Source organism: Macrobrachium nipponense, chromosome 1, assembly GCF_015104395.2.
Source record: "Macrobrachium nipponense isolate FS-2020 chromosome 1, ASM1510439v2, whole genome shotgun sequence".
Classification (NCBI taxonomy): domain Eukaryota; kingdom Metazoa; phylum Arthropoda; class Malacostraca; order Decapoda; family Palaemonidae; genus Macrobrachium; species Macrobrachium nipponense.
The window spans coordinates 63,812,471-63,833,619 of NC_087200.1; the positions used below are offsets into that span (position 1 = coordinate 63,812,471).

At 44.9% G+C, this 21,149-nt stretch overlaps 1 protein-coding gene across 21 annotated transcripts in view; it reads right to left on the reverse strand.

Annotated features, from left to right (window-relative positions):
- The window catches only part of LOC135219359 (trichohyalin-like), a gene marked incomplete at its 3' end in the record, with an annotated part of 284,115 nt that overhangs the window by 61,079 nt on the left and 201,887 nt on the right, over positions 1–21,149 (reverse strand). For all 21 annotated transcript variants that reach the window (XM_064256063.1, XM_064256067.1, XM_064256061.1 and 18 more), the window contains 2 exon segments: positions 10,184–10,312; positions 11,478–11,672. In XM_064256063.1, the coding sequence (XP_064112133.1) occupies positions 10,184–10,312; positions 11,478–11,672 (324 nt within the window).

The window sequence follows — 21,149 nt, forward strand, 5'->3', positions numbered from 1 at the left end:
TGATATATTCTTCAGAGTGCAATGAGAAGACCAAGCCACAGGAACTGTGCGCTCTTCATGCAAGTGACGCAGCTACCTGTATAGACAAAGCTCACAATCTTGCAGGACTCAAAGGAAGCTATTTCCTCAGACATTTCTCCATTGGCGAGCCCATAGTGGAGAAAGGAAATCGACATCCAATAAAAGGTGTCGAGTTTCTGCAGAGCCAGTAACCCATCAATAGAACAAAGTAATGATTGATCTGAATGAATAAACACAAAGTCCAAGGTATAGAGGATCATGAAGGATTTGAACTATCAAAACAGAGGCTGAATGATTTCAAATCCGAGACAGAGTTGCGACATAAAAACCCACCTTCTGAAGGGTGATGTTGAAAACGGTCCTTGCAACACATGTCAATCCTCTTCAGCACTGCTGGAGAGAGATGGGATGCAGTCTTGAAAAACAAAAGCTCTGTCTAATGATTCTAGTAAAGGCTTACATGTCCCAAACAAGAGTCAAATGTCATCCAGAGGCCTGAGGTCCCTGGGATGGCAAGACCGAGAAAAAGTTTCTCATCAGTAGTAGAATCTCAACTGAGGAGAAACAATACTACTTATGTGAAAGACTAGAGTGAGTGTGTACCCAAGTCTTTCACAGTTGAATCAGAAAGAAGTTAACTTTCGCGATTCTGACAGAGAAAAGTCCTATCAATGATGCCAACCAAAGAGGATGGTTCTAATCCTAGAAATTAGGTGGCTGAAAGAAAATTTCAGCTAATTAATTGCTGTTCGGTGAAAAGGCCTGTGTTTGCAATGAAAGCAGGAAATCTTTAACAGTGTAAAACACAGGGATGTCCTGCTTGCACAAACCACTTCTGGACACTATGAAGGTTGGTTCAGGGAGGAATATTCTCTTTATCCTGACAACGGCCCTCTAAGGGCAGACGAAGTCTCCCAACATTTACTCCAATTCGGGATGAATAACTAGTAGTTGAACATTTATGAATTAGAAAATGTATATATGCACCAGAAGACAAAAAAACCACTGTATATTTGTCTGAAAAATCATTCTGAATCATCGCATTGGCCTATGGGTAAATTGTGGTGCAGCAGAAGACTTACAGACTTCTGTTATACCCTGAGGTAAACAGAGATGATAATGAGTCTAATAAGACATATCTCTGGTTGGTAATTCTTGCAATGGCAAATGTGGAGCACGAGACATGAACCATATGCTAGAATTCTGAGTCAACTAGAGATCTAAGTCTGTGATGGCTGGGCAGAGAGATTTGAATTAGTATTTAGCAGTTAACCCTCAACAGAAGAGACATAATACCAAGATGAACGATATCTCAGTGAGAAAGCAATACTCTGCCCCTTGCTAGACTTCATAGGTTGAGTTACCTGATGTTACATTCAATGTTGGAATGTGTGCAGCTTACAGAGCTATCGAGTGCACTATAGATACACTCAAACACCTGCATGTTAACCAAGACAAGAGGGAAAGAAACCTTCTTGTTCGGTGATAAGGCCAACCCTGTGATGTTGTTGTCAAACAATACCACTAATTGTGTCAAAATCAAAACAGGAAACTCTAGGGAGGCCTGAAAGGTACTCCCGAGTTTCAGGTTAATTAAGAGAAGGTACTGTTTGTCTCAGTCACATACCAGAAGAATTATGATACAGGTATATGATTACTACTTGGACGGTGCAACTGATAACAGAAGCATGTTGCAAATAGAATAAACAAGTAGTACAGGCAGTCCCCGGTTATGGCGGGGGTTCTGTTCTTGGCAGGGTGCTGATAAGCAAAGAGCACCTTTAACCAAAACCCGGCAATTTATGGCACTTATGGCTCAGTTAATGACACCATAACTCTATTATCGACACCTTATGGCATTGATAACCGAAACTTTTCACTTGTGGCACCATAAATCACAGATTTTATGGCGCTACACATGCACCATAAAACCGGATCGCCATTAACCGGGGACTCCCTGCATATTCGTAGGCTCCTGTTAATCGAGCACCAGACTAATTCTTCTTCACTTCAAAAGAAAAAAAAGAACAAGGACTGGAGGCAGACCTCCTTCATTCTCTAATGAAGAGAATGAAGGTGAAGCTGTCCTGAAGGGAGGCTTTTACAGCAATAACAGGACACCGAAGAAAAACTAGTTCATGCCAAGCTGGTAGTTCCCAAAAACAGGACCACTGGAGAGGAATTCAAACTTCTTGGTGATATCAATCCTGAACAAACTGAATATATGTTAGGCGATACCCTAAGATCTAACCAGGAACATAGTCTCTCGTATTCAAACTCTGGGGAGCAGACTCCACAGAGTTCCTCTTATTCCCTCGCTCCTCCCGGTGTAAACCAGAAAGTAGAGAGAGAAAAAAGAGAGGAGGATTGACTGTTCTTGCCCTATCTTCTCTGAATTTGCAGTGATGATAGCAATGCACAGAGTAGGAGAACATATTCACCTCAGCAAAAAATGCTTCCTGAAGGAAAAGCTTCTCCATGATTGAACCTCACAAAGGGGACTACTCAGAGAACCTCCTCGTAGCTTCCCCAGATGTCTTGTCCCGAGGGACAGTGACATCAACCTTGGCACCTGAGGAAAAGCCATTCCTGGCTCTCACAGGTGGGTCCGAGTCGCCAAGGTAGCTCGGTCCCTCCTCCCACCCTATGCCTCTGTCACAATGGAGACAAGACTCTCCACCATTGACAGACATGCAAACAAGTACCCGACACAGCATCGGCTCTATGAGCAGCATCCTTGGAACCAGAGACAGAGGAATGAACCTGGGTCCAAATTCCTGGGGCTCGCAAGACACTAGATCCTGGGGACAGTGTCATGGTTCCTACTCCCGAAGGAGCAGGTGAGCCAATGAGAGAGCTAACTGCTTCCTCCCTGGGGGGAGCATGCAGACCCTTAAAAGTCTCGAGTCGAGATTTCTTAGGGGGTGGAGAAGCTACCTTCCTCTTCTTAGGCCAGGAAGCCTTCAAATAGGGAGGTAAGGAGAGCATGAAGACAAAAATGACAACCCCTTCTGTGGAACTTGATAGTCTGACAAGATGACAACAGGAATGAAACACAGGAAAGGAGGGTGCTATGCAATGGCTAGGAACCGCACTGATCAAGAGCAGAGTACATTTGGCAAAGCAGAGCACTCAACTCAGCAGAGCTGGGCCAGCAGTGGCCGAGCAGAGTTGAGTGAGCTGAGCAGCCCACTACCACATATAATTATGAGTGGTAATTGTGAGCAAAGAACTATCACTTCTTCCCAATTAACTCTTCTCCTTTGGTGCTGGACCTCTAAGAAAAAGAATAAAGAGGGATTCTGTGTCTGCTGCCCCACGTGTTCGGACACGAGGACAGGATTTGACCATGCACCAAGGTGTTGGCAAGCAGTACCAAGTATTGCATAGAACCCAAACCAGACTGGAGAGCAAAACCCTTCTGTACTGGTAAAGGTTCGTCTCGCTATCCAAGTACGTACTTGTTATAGCAAGTGCTCGGCGAATGCTAGACTTCATAAGCATTCGTGCGCACGGCGAGATTCCCAACTCTTGTAAAATAATAGTCAGGTGAGCTTTGTCTCACCCTGGTGCTTGGCAACATGATAAAGCCAAGCACTCAGCAAGCACCAGCGAAACCAAATGATCCAGGCACTCAGGAATGCTTGCCTCGCCCAAGTCTTTGGAAATCACAGAAAACCAAAACACTCTGAAATACCAAATATTCCAAGGAATTCAAATGCTCAGCTAGACTTCCGAGTGTTTGGAAATCATAGAAGACCATAACACTCGGAGAGTACCAGAAATTAGACCATAACACTCGGAGAGTACCAGAAATTCCAAGGAATTTAAGCACTCAACGAGACTCCTGAATTTCGTTAAATGATCCTCAGGGAGGGTTCCCTCTTCGACTTCTGTAGAAATCGAGAAGGAACAGGCATAAGAGCCAGTCCTACTTATGAGTATTTAAGACTGGATTGAGAGTGCAATTCAACAAATACTATGCACTCGAGGCTCTCAAAACGCAAGACTTTACAGGGACTGCGGATTGGAATTCGCCCAAAAGACAGAAAGAGCCAGGGAGAACAGTCTCCAGGTGTTTCAATCCTGAAAATCAGAACACCAGGTGTTGAGAAGGTGAGAAGTCTCTCCATCACTGACAGAAGATCCTTCCTCAACAACGTGTGGTAAGTTCGGTAGGACCCTAAGACCCCTCCAGGAACATAGGTCACTAACACTGAATCCTACAGAGAACACTCTGTCCTCCTATTCACCTTGCCACTTCCAGTGTTGGCCAAGGAAGTAGAGGGAATAGGAGAGGAGGATCGTATGCTCTCATTCCTTCCCTCAGCAGCACTGTCAAAAGGAATGAGCCACACCCTGTCACCAACCTGGCAATAGTGACAGCGATGTGGGTCTAGGAGAGTCTGGTTGCCTTGGCAAGACGCTTTCCCAAGGAGAACGAAGAGGTTCTCATCGATCTGTAGTAGGCTACCAGACTGGTGAGAAAATGCATCATCCTCACGGCGCATCCTAGACCTCTTCAAGGCCAAAAACCTCATGCCAGGAGAGAAAAACAAAAGGCAAACCTCCAAAATTTCTTCCCAATAAATTCTTCAAAGTACAAGCGTAAATGTCAAATAAATATACTGTTATGCCCTTACATTAAAAGGCAAGAATAAGTGAAAAGGGTGTAGATACACCGTTACCGCCAACCGTGAATACATATAGGAAAAAGGTGGTTAGCAAGGCTTATCATAAAAAGTGGGTTTGTAAATTAATTATTAATACCAATTAATTACTATCAAACACAGAATGTATATTCAAGATATTTTAGAAACAATAAAAGAAAGATTTCACTGGGAAATCAAAATTTTTGAAAGTTAATTGTATTTTTCCTAACTATTCGAACCTGAGGTTTTCAGCATAGACTGGAATATGGCTGTTACATTCTTGAACAAGGTGTTTAGAAAGTAACTACAGTCTGGTAGGTGGGTAGGTCTGCCTGCCCGGATGTAAACACTCCACTTTGCCTTTCAGGCCAGGTTTCAGATTGAGGGGTGGCATGAGGTGGGTATTAATGTAAAGGACCTCAGGTTTGTATAGTTAAGAAAAATACAATTTACTTTAAAAAATTGTGATTTGTTCCTACACGATATACAAACCCTCGGTCCTTTATATAAGGAAGACTTACTGATTGGTGGTTGGTGGGAGGAATGTGAGTGGGCCTCTAGAACTAACTGGAGTCCCACACACCTAAGATATTCCTCCTGGTCATAAGAGCGAGGAGTGCCAACTTGACCACTTGATCAGAGTATAAGAGCTGCATGATCAAGAGTCAGACTTCTGGGCCTTTTCGAAATGAGTGAGGAATTGTAACTCATTCAAAAAAGGGCTAAGAAGAATATTTAGTCAGAGGCATTAATGTAAAGTTCTGGAAAGGATTTGCATTATGCCAGTCTCCCTCCCTTTGCTAGAGGAAGGAGCAGGATTGATTTATGATTCTGATAAGAAAAATAGAAAGGAAGCTCGATGTGCAAACTTACCGCATCAATTGCCCAACCAGCAAGTGTAAGGTCAAGTCCTATCCTCAACCTGATGGAAGAGGAGTAGAATAACAAGGAGGGGAAGGTGGAGAGTCCAGTCACTCTCGCATCCTTCTTACCTCTAGAACCACACACCATAGGAGAGATGCAACTTGTCCTCTTGAAGGAGCCAGGTAAGCAAACACAACCTGTGAGCATCCACCACCGGTCCAAGGAAAAGAGGTTTACGTATCTAGCCTCTCTCAAGGCTGCTATATACGTAACAATATGTAGTGGTGATCTGCTCAGCTCACTAGACTCGGCTCGACCAGACAGCTTTGCCGAGCCGAGTGCTTGCCTCTAACGAAAGTCTGCTCTTGATCGGTATGGATCCTTGCCATGACATATATATAATATATATATATATATATATATATATATATATATATATATATATATATATATATATATATATATATATATATGTATAGATATATATATATATAGTATATATATATATATATATATATATATATATATATATATATATATATATATATATATATATATATATATATATATATATACATATATATATATATATATATATATATATATATATATATATATATATATATATATATATATATATATATCGGGTACTTGTATATATATATATATATATATATATATATATATATATATATATATATATATATATATATATCGGGTACTTGTATATATATATATATATATATATATATATATATATATATATATATATACAAGTACCCGATGCAGCCCCAGTTCCATAAGCAGTGCCCTTGGAATCAGAGACAGGAGGACAAACCTGGGTTTGAACTCCTGGGGCTCCAGAGACAATATATTTTGAGGATAGCGTCCAGGTTCCCACTCCAGAAGGAGCAGGTGCTCCTTCCCCAGGGAAAAAATTGCTTCCTCTTCTTAGGCCGTGGAAGTCTTCGAAGAGGGAGGTTAGGAGGCATCAGATGATGAAGACAAAAGACGATGAGCCCCATGGAAAACTGGCTGCAACAAAGGAAGGGAGGGTACTATGTCATGGCAAGGATCCATACCAATCAAGAGCAGAGAGTTCTTTCGTTAGAGGCAAGCACTCGGCTCGGCAAAGCTGTCTGGTCGAGCCGAGTCTAGTGAGCTGAGCAGATCACCACTACATAATTATGAGTGGTAATCGTCAACAAAGAACATCACTTCTTCCCAATTAACTGTTCTCCTTCGAGGTTGAAGCTCCAAGAAGAAGAATAAAGAGGGATTCTGTCTGCTGTCCGATGTGTTCGGACCTTAAGGTCCAAGACATGAGAGCAGTACTTGACCATTCACCTATGTGTTGCATGCAGTTCCAAGCTCTGCATAACTCCAAACCAGACTGAAGAGCAAACTCATCTGTACTGGTAAAGGCTTGTCTCTCTATCCAAGCACTTGTCATAGTGAGTGCCTGGCGAGCGCTAGAACTTGTAAGAATTCCCACGCTCTGTGAGAAAACCCTACCCTTGTAAGACAATTGGGTGAGCCTTGTCTCATTATGGTACGCGGCAATAAGATGAAGCCGAGCACTCATCAAGCACCAGTGAAACCAAGAGATGCAAGCACTCAGCGAGACTCCCGATTATTTTAATACATAATTATCGGGAATACCCATTGCCCAAGTGTTTGGAAATCACAGAAAACCAAATTACTCTGTGGACGCCGGAAATTCCAAGGAATTTAATGGCTTAGCAAGACTCCTGAGTATTTGGAAATTGTAGAAAACCATATCACTCTGAGAATGCCAGAAATTCTAAGGAATTCGAACATTCAGAGATTCCCAGGTATTATAGTAACAATTATGTAACAGGAATTCGTGTCTCGCTCGGAAGTTTGCAGATCATAGAAGACCAAAACCCTCAGAAAGTGATAGAAATGCCAAAGAATTTAAGCCCTTGGTGAGACCCGAATTTCATCAAACGATCATTGGGGGGTGGGGGGGCTCCTTGACTCCTGTAAAAATTGAGGAGGAACGGGCATAAAAACAAGTCCTAAATGCGAGCATTTAAGACTGCAATGAGAGTATAATTCAACAGAATATACCCTCGAGGCTCCCAAAATGCAAGAACCCATAGGGGACTGCGAATTGAAATCTGTCCACAGGACAGAAAAAGCCAGGGAGAACATAGTCTCCAGATTTAAAAGAAGATCGTTCCTCAATGACATGGACCTACATCCAATCAGACCCTAAGGATCTTAGGGTCCGACTGGACCTTCCAGGAACATAGTCCCCCGACATGAATCCTACAGATAGCACTCTGCAGGATCCCTCCTATTCTCCTTGCTCCTCCTGGTGTAGCCATAGGAAGTAAAGGGAATAAGCGAAGAAGATTAGACGCTCTCTCTCACCTTGCTAGCAGAACTAGCAGAAGCGAGTCACTGGCACCCATCAACCTGCAGTGGTGGCCGCGAATCAAGTCTAGGAAAGCGTTATCGTCCTGGAGAAACACTCCCGAGAAGAATTACGAAACTCTCACACGGCAGGAGAAATGTTCACCACCACTGAGACCGGTTGGTCATGCGAATGTGGTCGTGGTCAGGGTGGGGTTGAACATGCACCTAACTGGAGAGGGCCGATATCATCCTACGAAGCACCAAGTCCTCATCGAGGGCGAAATCTCTCAAGAGGACCAAATGGGGGACCCCCTACCAATCTCACTCCGTGTATGGCCTGAGTCGTGACGGTGAGCAGACTCAGCGCCAACTAATTCTAGATGCACGTGAATCCATAGATTTACGTGCACTTGGGGAAACTCACGAACGAGGGCCCAAAACAGAACTAGTCTCAGGGGCAGAACCTCTAGGACTAGTAGTAGAAGTGCAAACTAAATTTGCACTTCTACAGCTCCCGACATGCTAGGTTCTGGGGACAATGTGACGGTTCCTGTTCCCGAAGGAATGGGCAAGCCAGTGGAAGACCCAACTGCCTCCTCATTTCCGAGGCAGACCCTTAGAAGTCCTGTGACAAGACTTCTTAGGCTGGAAACTACTTTCTCCTTCTTTGGCAGGGAGTCTTAGAAGTCGAAGGGGTGGAGGCTGATGAAAAATACAATGATTCCAAAGAGGAAGATGACAACACTTGACGAGCTCTTCCTCCTCAACTTCTCCAAATTCTGCAAGACTTCTACTGGACGAGGTACATTTACCAGCAGGAATAGAGTTAATAATCAGAGGACAGCGGCAAAAGCTTTGTCCAGTGACAAAACTCCAGATAGCAGTGGTAAATTAATATGATTTCCAGGAGGGGAACAGTACACACACTCAAGGACCAATATCACAGCATACTATGAGTCACAGGTACAATTCCAAGGTTAGGATAGTCAACACGAAGAGATATCCAACCATCTACTGCTGTAATCAACTAGCACCAATGTTAGCTTGTAAAAGAAAGCAAATATGATTTTAAAAAAATAAGGATAGTCCTCTTGCATCCGAGGGCACTGCCTTCCAAAATGAGAGGAGATCCCTAAAACACCAACACCACACGCCCACTCTTCTATCTTCATCCGATAAGCTTACGAAAGGACCAAAGAGAAGAGGAAATACCAGAAGAAGCAAAGGACAAACCTCCGAAGTTCCCCTCAATAATTTCCAAATTGTAAGCGTAAATTTCGGATGAATACATGTCTCGTCCTTACATTAAAGGGCGAAAACATGTAATAAGGTGTTGGCACAGCCTTGCTGCCAACCCTTAAACACAAAGTAGAAAGGCAGCTAGCAAGGCTATCACAAAAAGTGGGTTTGCATATTAATTACTAAAATCAATTAATTATTAATATCACAGTATATATATATATATATATATATATATATATATATATATATATATATATGTATATATATATACATTCAAAAACAATATATGTATATATATATACATTCAAAAAACAAATTAAAGATAACATCGGGAAAATCATAATTAACAGCTAGTCAGCAAGAACTCACAGACATACGTCTTCATCAGAAGACGGCCAAAAGCAAAGTGGAGTGTTTACTTCTGGACAGGTGGGCCTACCCACCTACCAGACGGTAGTTAATGCCTAACTACCTTGCTCAAGAATTTAATGGCTATTCCAGCCTATACTGAAAGTAATTCCTTATGTAAAGGACCGAGGGTTTCTATATCATGTATGAACAAATCGTGATTAATGACCAGTCAGCAAGAGCTCACAAACATACGTCTTCTCTTGAAGACGGCCGCAAGTAAATTTGAGTAATTATGTCAGGGCAGGTGGGTCTCCCCCACCTTTCTGGGTGGTAGTTACTGCCTAACCACCTTGTTAAAGAATTTAACGGCCGTAATCCCAGCTACGCCACTTGTAATTCCTACTGTGAAGGACCAAGGGTTTGTATATCATATAGTAATAATCATGACTTTAAGATAATTGGAAACATCATTTGAGTGTGAATATGGATTAAAGAAATGGCTGTTCCAGTAATATGATATGCTGATACTACTTTCCTTATTTTAGTCTTGAAACAAACTGGCCTTGTAACCATATTAATTAAGCAAGAATACAAAAAAAGAAATGATTGTTCAAGTATTCTGATATTCTGACCCTACTGTTCTTATTTTAGTCCTGAAACTTACTGACCTGACATTGAACTTTCTGGAACTGCGGATGTATGCTACTGCTGCCGTCTGACTGCTGGTGGCGCTCCTCCAAGTCTTCACAGTGACGCTGCCAAGTCAAAGTCTCTTCCTGAACGCCTTCGAGTCGTGCCTGTCCAAGATGAATAAGGTGGTTGGAAAGACGGAACACATATATACAGTATTTATATTAAATATTGATCCTATCGTCACATAATTATATCAGTTTCTTTATTTCAGTATTGATTCTGTTTCCATATTGTCATCTCTTGTTACGTGGTGTCTGATATTCATAAGTGAGCTAAATAGCAAACGCTACATGTACGGAAAGAAATTTGAAGTTCATCCAGAGGTAAACTGACAATAATTTACTCTAAGGTAAATGCTAAAATAACATAACCATAAACAAAAGTTGAATACCTGCAACTCAAAATACACCTACAAATATTTAAGTATGATCAACAGTCCAAATTTTTTTACTATTGACGGCTGAAATAAAACATCAAATTATCATTTCAGTATGTGTGATTATCCAAGCTTGCAAGGGCTACAAATGCAAACAGTGGAGAATTTTACTTAGATCCTGCAGAGCGTTTTTAAAACACCATAATTAAATCTTCTTATCCATACAAACCAATATGACAGACCTCATGGTATTCACAACATTTAATACATACGTATAGCTATATTTGTTCCTAGTATTTTAAGTTTTTTCAACAGGCAGCTTTACAGATGCACATTTGCAACTCAGTAGAAATCTTTTGAGATTGCTAAAAGCATAAGGTAACTTCTGATTATTTTGAATTTTTTTAGATATTTTTGGGGGGATTTTACACTTAACTGACCTGCTGAATGTCAAATTATCCTGTTTCATTGCCAGAAAATAGATTACTTTTCATTCTAAATTTGCCACAACACCCAAAGATTACTACGGCAGCTATCTCATTTTCAAGGTACATCCAATAATAAAAATTAAACACACACCTGGAAATGATACTAAAAACGTAGTAGTACATATAAATGTATGTGAATACTGAGTTAATATTCTTTACAGAAAAATAGCTAAACTAAATGAAAAAACTAGCATGTAAAATGTACCTGATATAGTCACATTTATAGAGATAAAGTATCAGTGCATTTGCATTTTTGCTCGTGGGAGGTGGAATCTACTGAAAAATAGCTAAATGTAAAATCTTTTACAAACAATGTACTAGATATAACTTTTAAAAATTTAGTGTATTTACTTCTCCGTTTATAGACAAAAGAACAACTCAGAAAAACAAAGAACATAGACTCACCTTCAGTAGAGTCATTTCTTCAGTAAGTCTCCTGATCTGCCTTTGGTATTCCTGGCTATCATCCTCCCGACGCCCCTGTTCCTGACGGAGGCCCCTGCTGAGGATCTCCCTCTCTCTCTCGAACTCCTTGGCTCGGAGCTCCGACTCGGCGAGACGTCCTCCCATATCCCTCACGGATTCTTCTAGGTTTTCGACCTGGGAGGATTAATGAAGGATTCAAAATGGGAACTGGTATTAAGATCACTTAATCTAAGAGGATTATTGAAGGATTCCAAATGGAAATTAGTATTGAAATCCATATAAAAATCATTTATATAAATCAAAGGTAGTGATATAAATAAATTTGCTACTCTTAAAAAATATTAAACTGAACTTTAACATTGACAAAACATTTTTGTGCAAAACAGTGACAAGACTTTTATTAAGGGGGATGTCATATCATTATTTCACATTTGTGCGATAAAATAAAGTTATACATTATATCATAATTTTTTAATGTAAAATTGTATTTTTCCTAACTATAAAAACCTGAGGTCCTTTACATAAGGAATTATTTTTAGCGCAGACTGGAATACGGCCATTAAATTCTTGAATAAGGTGTTTAGGCAGTAACTACCGTCTGGTAGGTGGGTAGGCCTGCCTGCCTGAATGTAAAAACTCCACTTTGCCTTTCGGCCCAGGTTTCAGATTGAGCGGTGGCATGAGGCGGGCATTAATATAAAGGACCTCGGGTTTGTATAGTTAGGAAAAATAGAATTTACTTTAAAAAATTGTGATTTGTTCCTACATGATATACAAACCCCTTGGTCCTTTACATAAGGAAGACTCACTGATTGGTGGGAGGAATGTGAGTGAGCCTCTAGTTCAGCATATCTGGGCTATTCCTCCTGGTCATTAGAGCGAGGAGGAGTACCCTGGCTCTGACAACTTGATCATAGTATAGAAGCTGCATGATCAAGTGTCAGACTTCTGGGCCTTTTCGAAATGAGTGAAGAATTGTACCTCATCCGAAAAAAGGCTGGGAGGAATATTTAGCTCGATGTGTAAGCTTATCGCAGCAATCGCCCAACTAGCAAGTGTAAGTTCGAGTCCTATCCTCAACATGAGGGAAGAAGAGTAGAAGGACGGGAAGGGGAAGATGGAGAGGGCAGTCACTCTTGCATCCTTCTCACCTCTAGAACCGCACACCATAGGAGAGATGCAACTTGTCCTCTTGAAGGAGCCGGGTAAGCAAACACAACCTGTGAGCATTCATAATGGTCCAAAGAAAGGAGGTTCCAAGGACCTGTGGGCAGACACGAAGGAAGAAAGATATAAATATGGTCGCAGTGAGAGCTCATCTATCTTCCGGTCTGACATATTCTTTGGAGTAATGAAATGTACCCAGTCGCTGGATGTATCTAAATGCAGAGAAGTCTCTCAGGATCTTGTAAGACTCGGGAAAGACGTGTTATTAGACTCTTCTGCATTGGCAGTCTGCCGTAGTTAAAGGCATTGACACTCAATGAAAGGTGTTGATTCTTCATAGGTACAGCAACACACCAATAGGAGAAAGTTGACTGATCTGGATCAAGCAATACAAAGTCCACCGGCCAGGAGATCATAAAGGATTCAGACTTGTCAACAGATGACGACTGATTGAGCTGCTGCGCGTCCAAGACATAGTTAGGACATGACACCTGCCCTTTGAAAGGTGATGCTGAGAACAACCATACAAATTGTCAATCTTGTTCGCCAATGATGTTGAATAAATGAGATGATGATTCTTGCGAGGCATGTGCACATTAGACAAGAGTCAAGTGCCTTCTAGAGACCAAGGTCCATGTGATGCAAGGCAGAAGTTTCTCATCAGTAGTTGAATTTCAACCAAGGAGAAACAATACTATATTACTATGTGAATGACTAAGGTGAATGTGGACCTACATATTCACATTTGAATCGAGAGAGGTAAACTCTCACAATTCTGATCATAAAAAAGGTCTGTTGATGACATCAACCACTGAAGACGGCTCTAATCCCTGTTGTTTTACAGAAGACTGAAAAAGATATTTCACTATTTCATTGTTGTTCTGCGAGAAATTCGCAACTTGCAATGAAGGCGGAGATTCTGTCAGTAATGAAAACACAGGGATTGCTTCTTGTGGGTTGGATCAGGGAGTAATTTTCTATTTACTTTGGAAGCAGAGCCAGTCGGGCAGGGAACAGAAGTCTTCCACTATTCATTTACAATTTGGGGTGAACAAAGGATCATTGAAAACTTTACGAATTAGGAAATGTATGTTAGAAGACAAAACTCAAATTGTCTGAAGAAAATCATCGTGTCTCGCCCTGCGCCACTATCATGATGAAGAGAAGACTACTTATCACTGACTGGATATATGACCCCCCCCTTAGGGGTTCTACACTCGAAGAGACCCGTATACGAGTACCCAACGCAGCCTAGTTCCATGAGCAGCACCCTTGGAACCAGAGACACGAGAACGAACCTGGGTTTGAATTCCTGGAGCACCCGAGACACTATATTTTGGGGATGGCGTCCAGGTTCCTGCTCTGGAAGGAGCAGGTGAGCTGAAGAGACAGGCAATTGCTCCCTCCCCAGGGAGAGGATGCAGACCCTTAGAAGTCTTGAGGGATGACTTCTTAGGGGGGCGGAGAATTACCTTCCTCAGATGACAAAGACGAAAGACGATTATCCCCGTGAAAACTTGCTGCAACACGGAAAGGGATGGTGCTATGTCAAGGCAAGGAACCGCACTGATCAAGAGCAGAGAGTTTGTTCGTTAGAGCTGAGCACTCGGCTCGGCAGAGCTGCCTGGTCGAGCCGAGTCAAGTAAGCTGAGCAGGTCACCACTACATAATTATGAGTCTTAATTGTCAACAGAGAACTATCACTTCTTCCCAATTAACTGTTCTCCTTCATGGCTGAAGAGCACAAGAGCACCAGTGAAACCAAGGGAACCAGGCGCTCATTGACTCCCGATTATTGTAATATAGTAATACCCCGAACTTACGTGAGGTTAGGTTCCAGACCCCCTCGTGCAAGGGGAAGTTTCGTGTAAGTTTAGCACGGTCTCTGAAATTGCTAATAAATGCTTACTTCTAGAGTTTGAACACTAAATATTTCCCTAATCATGCTCCCTAAGTATTAGGCTAACTTTTAAATGAAATTAGTTACTGTAATTTGATCTAAAATCACAATTTTTTTAAAGTAAATTGCATTTTTCCTAACTATACAAACCTGAGGTCCTTTACATAAGGAATTGCTATCAGCGCCAGCTGGACCAGTCATAAGATTAATGACAAGGTAGTTCGGCAGTAACTGCTTGTCCGATGGTGGGGAGTCCCGCCCAACTAGATGTGATGTGAGGTGACCCTATATGTAAAGGACCTCAGGTTTGTATAGTTAGAAAAAATAAAATTTACTTTCGAAAATTGTGATTTGTTCCGACACGTTATACAAACCATCAGTCCTTTACATAAGGAAGACTCACTTACTGGTGGGAGGAATCTGAGTCTTGTGAACAGACTGGTGTTCACCCAACCTGCGTTCCCTCCCGGGTCGTATGAGCAAAGGGGGGGGTTTCCCTAGCCTCTGTCCAACTGATCGGAGTGACAACTGCAAGATCAGTGGCCAGACCTCTGGACCATTTCATAAGAGGGAGGCATGTGTACCTCTCATGAATAGCAAGCAAGAACTTATGTCAAATGCAAGAAGCCAAATATAAAGCCTTGGGTTTGTCTCTTACTGTTGTCCGCTTCCCCCCCTTGCTAGGGAAGGGACAGATAAGTGCTTCTATCCCTTATTAAAGAGATAGAATGGAGCTCAGTTATGTAGCTTACCTGCACTGTCATCCTGTCGAGCATGTGATGACCGCTACCCTCTGCCCGCAGGATGAGGGAAGAATAGAGAAGGAAGAGGAGCCAGTCACACTCTTTCATTCTCCATTCATGTGATATCATAAGGACGAGATGCAACCTTGTCCTGTTGAAGGAGCTGGGTAAGCTACACAGCTTGTTGAGCAGCCACCACAGGTCCCAAGGAAAAAGTGTCCAAGGACCTATGGGCAATATCCCAAAGGTAGAAGGAAGTGAAGGTGGTCTGGTTTGACCACACCCCTGCCTTCAGCACCTGTGCAACTGACAAGTTCTTGCGGAATGCAAGGGTTGGACCAATACCTCTAACTTTGTGGGCTCTCAGACAAAAGGTACTGGTGTCGGCACTCCTCTCGGAGTCATACGCTTTCCTGATCACCTCACGAAGCCAGAAAGAAACAGTGTTCTTGGACACTTCTTTCTTGGTCACCCTGGTGCTAACAAAGAGGTGTCAATACTCAGGCCTGAGGTATCGAGTTTTCTTCAGATAGTGCCATAGCACGCTAACAGGACAAAGTAGCATCTCTTCCGTATCATTACCAGTAGAGTCCTCTAGGGAGGGGATTGTGAAAGACTCGAACCTGGCGTCAGGGACCGAAGGGTTCTGAGTCTACGCTACGAAATCCAGGATGAAATCGAGTGTAACTGATCCCCATCCCCTCGAGTGTTTAACATCAAAGGAAAGACCATGAAGTTCTCCTACTCTCTTCGCCGATGCCAGTGCCAGCAGAAAGACGGTCTTGAGGGTACATCCCTGTCTGACGACTCTCAGAGAGGCTCGTAGGGTCTACAAGTCAAACTCCTTAAGACAAGCGTCACATCCCACCCAGGGGGCCTGAGTTCCTTGGGTGGGCAAGACCTCTTGAAGCTCCTCATTGGGAGAGATATTTCCATGGAGGAGGATATATCAACTCCTCGCAGCTTAAGGACTAGGGCCAGGGTGGCTCTGTATCCTTTGACTGCTGAGACAGAGAGGAGTTTCTCTCGGCAAAGAAAGACCAGGAAATCCGCTACCTGCTGAAGAGTGGCTCTGAGTGGAGAGAGACCCCGTCTACGACACAAACCACAGAAGACGGACCTCTTTCCCTGGTATACTGCTGCAGAGGAATGTCTGAGGTATCCAGCCATCTCTGTTGCTGCTTGGCGAGAAAAGCCTCTCACTCGCAAGAGATGGTGGATAACTGCCAGCCATGAAGACACAGGGAATGTACTGCCTGGTGGTACCGCTCTACATGCTGTTGACACAACAGGTTGTGCCATGGGGGAATCTCTCGCGATGCCTCCAAGAGAAGAGCAAGCAGGTCCGGATACCAAATGGCATGAGGCCATTAGGGTGCCACCAAAATCATCCGAAGATTGCTGGTGACCAGCACCCTGGTGATAACCTTGTGAATCAGGCAGAACGAGGGGAAAGGCATAAACTACGAGGTTGTCCCATGGGTGTTGGAATGCGTCCTCTGCAGCTGCCCATGGGTCTGGCACAACTGAGAAGAAAACCTGAAGTTTTCTGTTGTGCCAGGTAGTGAACAGATCCACTACTGGACACCCCCACAGGTCGAACAGCCTTTCCGCCACGTCTGTGTGAAGAGACCACTCTGTCCCAATCATCTGATTCTGGCGGCTGAGCTTGTCTGCCACTACAGTCGTCTTGCCTGGAATGTATCTGGCTGACAGCTCTACCAAGTGAGCCACGGCCCACTTATGCACCTGCATCATCAACTGGTGTAACGGGAGGGACACTATGCCCCCGAGTTTGTTGACGTATACCACTACGTACTGTCGTGTTGTTGCTCATCAACACCATCGAGTGTCCCATCAGTCGTTCCCGGAACTCTTGGAGGGCGAGAAACACTGCCTTGAGTTCCAGGAAGTTGATGTGAAGGTGCTTGTCGTGATGGTTCCACACTCCTGCAACCAGCAACTCTTCCAGGTGCGCGCTCCAACCCTTCGGTCGATGCATCTGAGAACAGAAGCATCTTCAAAGGGGGAGTGCGCAGGGGCACTCCTATTAAGAGGTTCCTGTTGTCTAGCCACCAGGCCACATCTTCCCTTACTTCCTCCATGAGAGGAACCAGAAGCATTGCAGATCCCGTGCCTGTGACCAGCACCCTTTTAGTCTCCATTGAAGAGACCGCAGGTGAAGACGCATGTGAGGGACTAACTTCTCTAGTGACGACAGGTGACCGATCACGACTTACCACTGCTGAGCTGACTGTTCCTGTCGTAACAGGAAATGTCGAGCTGCTTCCCTGAACCTGCTAATCCGTGAGTCTGTGGGGAAGACTCGTGCTGCTACCGTATCGATCAGCATGCCCAGGTACTTTATCCTCTGCTTGGGTTCAAGATCTGACTTCTCAAAATTTACCATGATCCTCAGATCATGGCAGAAGTTGAGGAGGAGATCTCTGTCCTGTAGCCACTGCAAGCGAGAGCTCGCCAGGACCAGCTAATCGTCGAGGTACCTCATCAGACGTATCCCAGCTGAATGGGCCCAAGCCGACACCAGAGTTAACACTCGCATGAACACCTGTGGAGCGGTTGAAAGACAGAAACAAAGTGCCCTGAATTGGTGCACCGTCCTGTCAAGGATAAAGCGAAGGTACTTCCTGGAGGACTGATGGATGGGTATTTGAAAATACACATCCTTCAGGTCCACCAAAAGCAGGAAATTGTTCTCCCTGATGGAATCGGGCACTGAGCGTGCCCTTTTCATCGTGAACCAAGTCTAGCGAATGAAAGGGTTAAAGGAAGAGAGATCTATCACCGGTCTCCAGCCCCCCGTAGACTTCTCCACTAAGAGAAGGCAGCTGTAGAACATCGGTGACTGATCTCGCATGATCTCCACAGCTCTTTTGCTCAGCATGGTCTGCACTTCTTGTGTCAGTGTTACGTCCTTGGCAGAACCGGGGACGTACATTTGAAGGTGGACCAGGTGTGAGGTGAGGGGTGGCCTCAGCTCAAGGAAGTAGATATTCCTCCCGAAGGACATCCATTACCCATGTCTTGGCTCCGTAGCACTGCCAAGTTGCCCAATGGCTCGCCAGGCAACCCCCCCCACTTCCGGCACCAGGTGAGGGGGAATGTTGTCCTTAGCGTTTCCCTCTCTTCCCCTTTCGCTTAGCCCCTTTCCCGCGAGAGAATGAGGCTTGAGAGGAGGGCTGACGCTCACCTCTCAAAGCAAAAGAGGAAGGCTGGGTCTTTCCTCGCGCTACCCTCGATGGTGCTGACGTCTTGGGAGCGGAGCTCTAGCTAGATAAGCTCCAAGACTTAGCCGCAGTTGAACGAGACTGCCCAGAAGTCTTCGCAACCACCTGGTGTACCAAGCGATCACTGTCCTCAGCTCTACGCTTTTCCACTGCAGTGTCCACCATCTCTCTGGAGAAGAGAGAGAAGGAACCCAGCAACGGTCCGTTCCGCAGACCCAACGTTACCTTGTGACCAGCCGCCCTGGTTACGTGAGTCAGGACTGCGTCCCTTCTCCTCAAAACCAGGTTGGCCCACCGGTTGGCTATCTGGTGGGCGAAGTAGGAGATGGCTCTACCTCCAGACTGGCAGAGTCTCCCGAACGCTGAGTCTTCTCCAGGAACTATAGCTCCCAAGGAGGCTGCAACTCTGGATACTGTGAGGGACCGCAGATCCAGCCAGGAGACGGCCTGGAAAGCTGCCATGGCAGTGTATTCCAGGGCCGATGCCTCTTGCTGCGAGAACCAGAGGTTCTCTGACAGCAGGTGTTTGAGAGGCACTCCCGGAGTTAGGTGAGCTAACTCTGGATCAACCTGCTTGGTTGGCAACAGGTCTGCTAAAGGCATGTAGAAACACCGCTGATGAGGCAGAGGAGGGGGAAGCAGCTTGTCCGACCTGCTGGCCCTGAGTGAGGCCTCTTGTCCGGAAACAAGGGTGATCACTTGGTCCAGCACTCCGTCAGCTTAGGAAAACCAGGGTAGGCCCACCGTCGCTCTGGGTTCCTTCTCAGGACCCCAGAACGACTCTAACCTCGATGAACGGTCAGAGGGAGCAACCACCAATCCTTCCCTGAGGTCGTTGTGCTGACGGATCAGCACAATGACCTCTGCAAAGGACCTCTGTATCTTGGGGGTGATGTGTCCTGAGGCGATGGACCATCAGATCCATCCAGGCCGATCACCTCCCGAGACACTCTTCCTTCTCCTAGGAGGAAGAACCTCACCAGACCCCTCGTGGTCTCCTCTAACCACTTGAGCGTATGATCTGTCTGGTCCCAAGACTGAACCAGGCTCATAGGCTTGTGGCCGGACCGTAAGGAGTGCACTCCTCACGGTCACTCCTGTTCGCCTCGCTCCTCCTGGTGTAGCCCGAGGAGGTTGAAGGGACAGGTGAGGAAGACCTGACTCTCCTACCCTGCCTACCAGTAGAACCAGTAGGCAGGGAGGACTGCAGGTGATCACCAACCCGCGGTGGCGATTGAGCTGCAGGTCTGGACCAGCGATCTCCCTGTGGAGAAGCACTGGACCAGAGACAGTAGCGTTGGTCTTGTGCATCAGGGGGAGCTGCTACCAGCCGTGCGGACCGTCTGATCATGCTGATGGGATCAACGGTTGGGTGACTGGTAGCATCCGCTAACACGGTGAGAGCGAGCACCGTCCTCACGACACGCCACGGTCCTAGAAGCAGCCAAAGCTGTTCCTGGTGACTAGGGGACCTCATCCCAGCCTCGACACGTGAACGGTCTGGTGGGACTGTCACGTCAACCCTGGGTACATAAGGCAATGGAGCCTGCACCGCAGCCATAGGAATGACCATCGTCACATGCTGGGTGTATACCAGGTGAGGGAGAGCTGAGTATCCCAGGCTCGAGACTGTCATAGTCGTCCTCGTCTCCACCCCTTGAATAACCAGGGCTGCAGCTAGATAAAGGAGGAGCCCCTGAATACTTGCTGTGCCCGGAAGACTCAGCAAGCGCCACACCTGCTGAAGGTCCCCACCCGCGGAGGCAGACACACCTGAGGAAGCAACAGTCAGCAGGTTAATGGGGGGGTTTCTGTTCGCTCAGAGGGGGAAAGATCACCCCCTGAGCTAACAGAAGACCCCGAGTACAACTCAAGGTCAGGATGTCTCCCTCCTTCCTCTGTGCTAAACAGATCGAGCTTAGAGGCGGAGAGAGACACGTCCCCTGAAGGGGAGAGAGCCATAGGAGGGCGCTGACAAGGAAGGAGGGAAGAAGATGATGTATCCGTCACCAGAGGTGTCAAGGGAGAGCTTTCCGACGACACCTTGGCAGATTTACACGGCTTCTTCCTCTTCTCGTACCGCTCCCACTGCTCTTCCAACCAAGAGACACAATAATCACAAGTCACAGCATGATCACAATCATGCCCTCGGCACCTTGTGCATAGGGGATGGGGTCCATGCTTTCACTTGAGCAAAAAACTCCACACTTCCGGCCTCCCCCTCCAGGCCACAGTCTCCAGTTGGATGGGGGCTGCAAGGGCTTATCAGAATCATGGGACTGCATGTTCTTCCAGCAATGTAATACCACAAACCAAAAAATAAAATAAATACTTACAGTTCACACTCAAGTATACAAGGAAACAGATTGAAAGTCAAGAGGGTGTAAATAATCTCACGACAGGCGGGCAGAGAGGTAAACACATGTCTGCACCCAACGGCGGTCGAAAGCAAATTGGAATGTTTACATCATAAAATCTCACGACTGGTCCAGCTGGCGCTGATAGTAATTCCTTATGTAAAGGACCGATGGTTTGTATAACGTGTTGGAACAAAGTTAGTTAAATACATTACCGTTAGGAAAGGAATAACTGA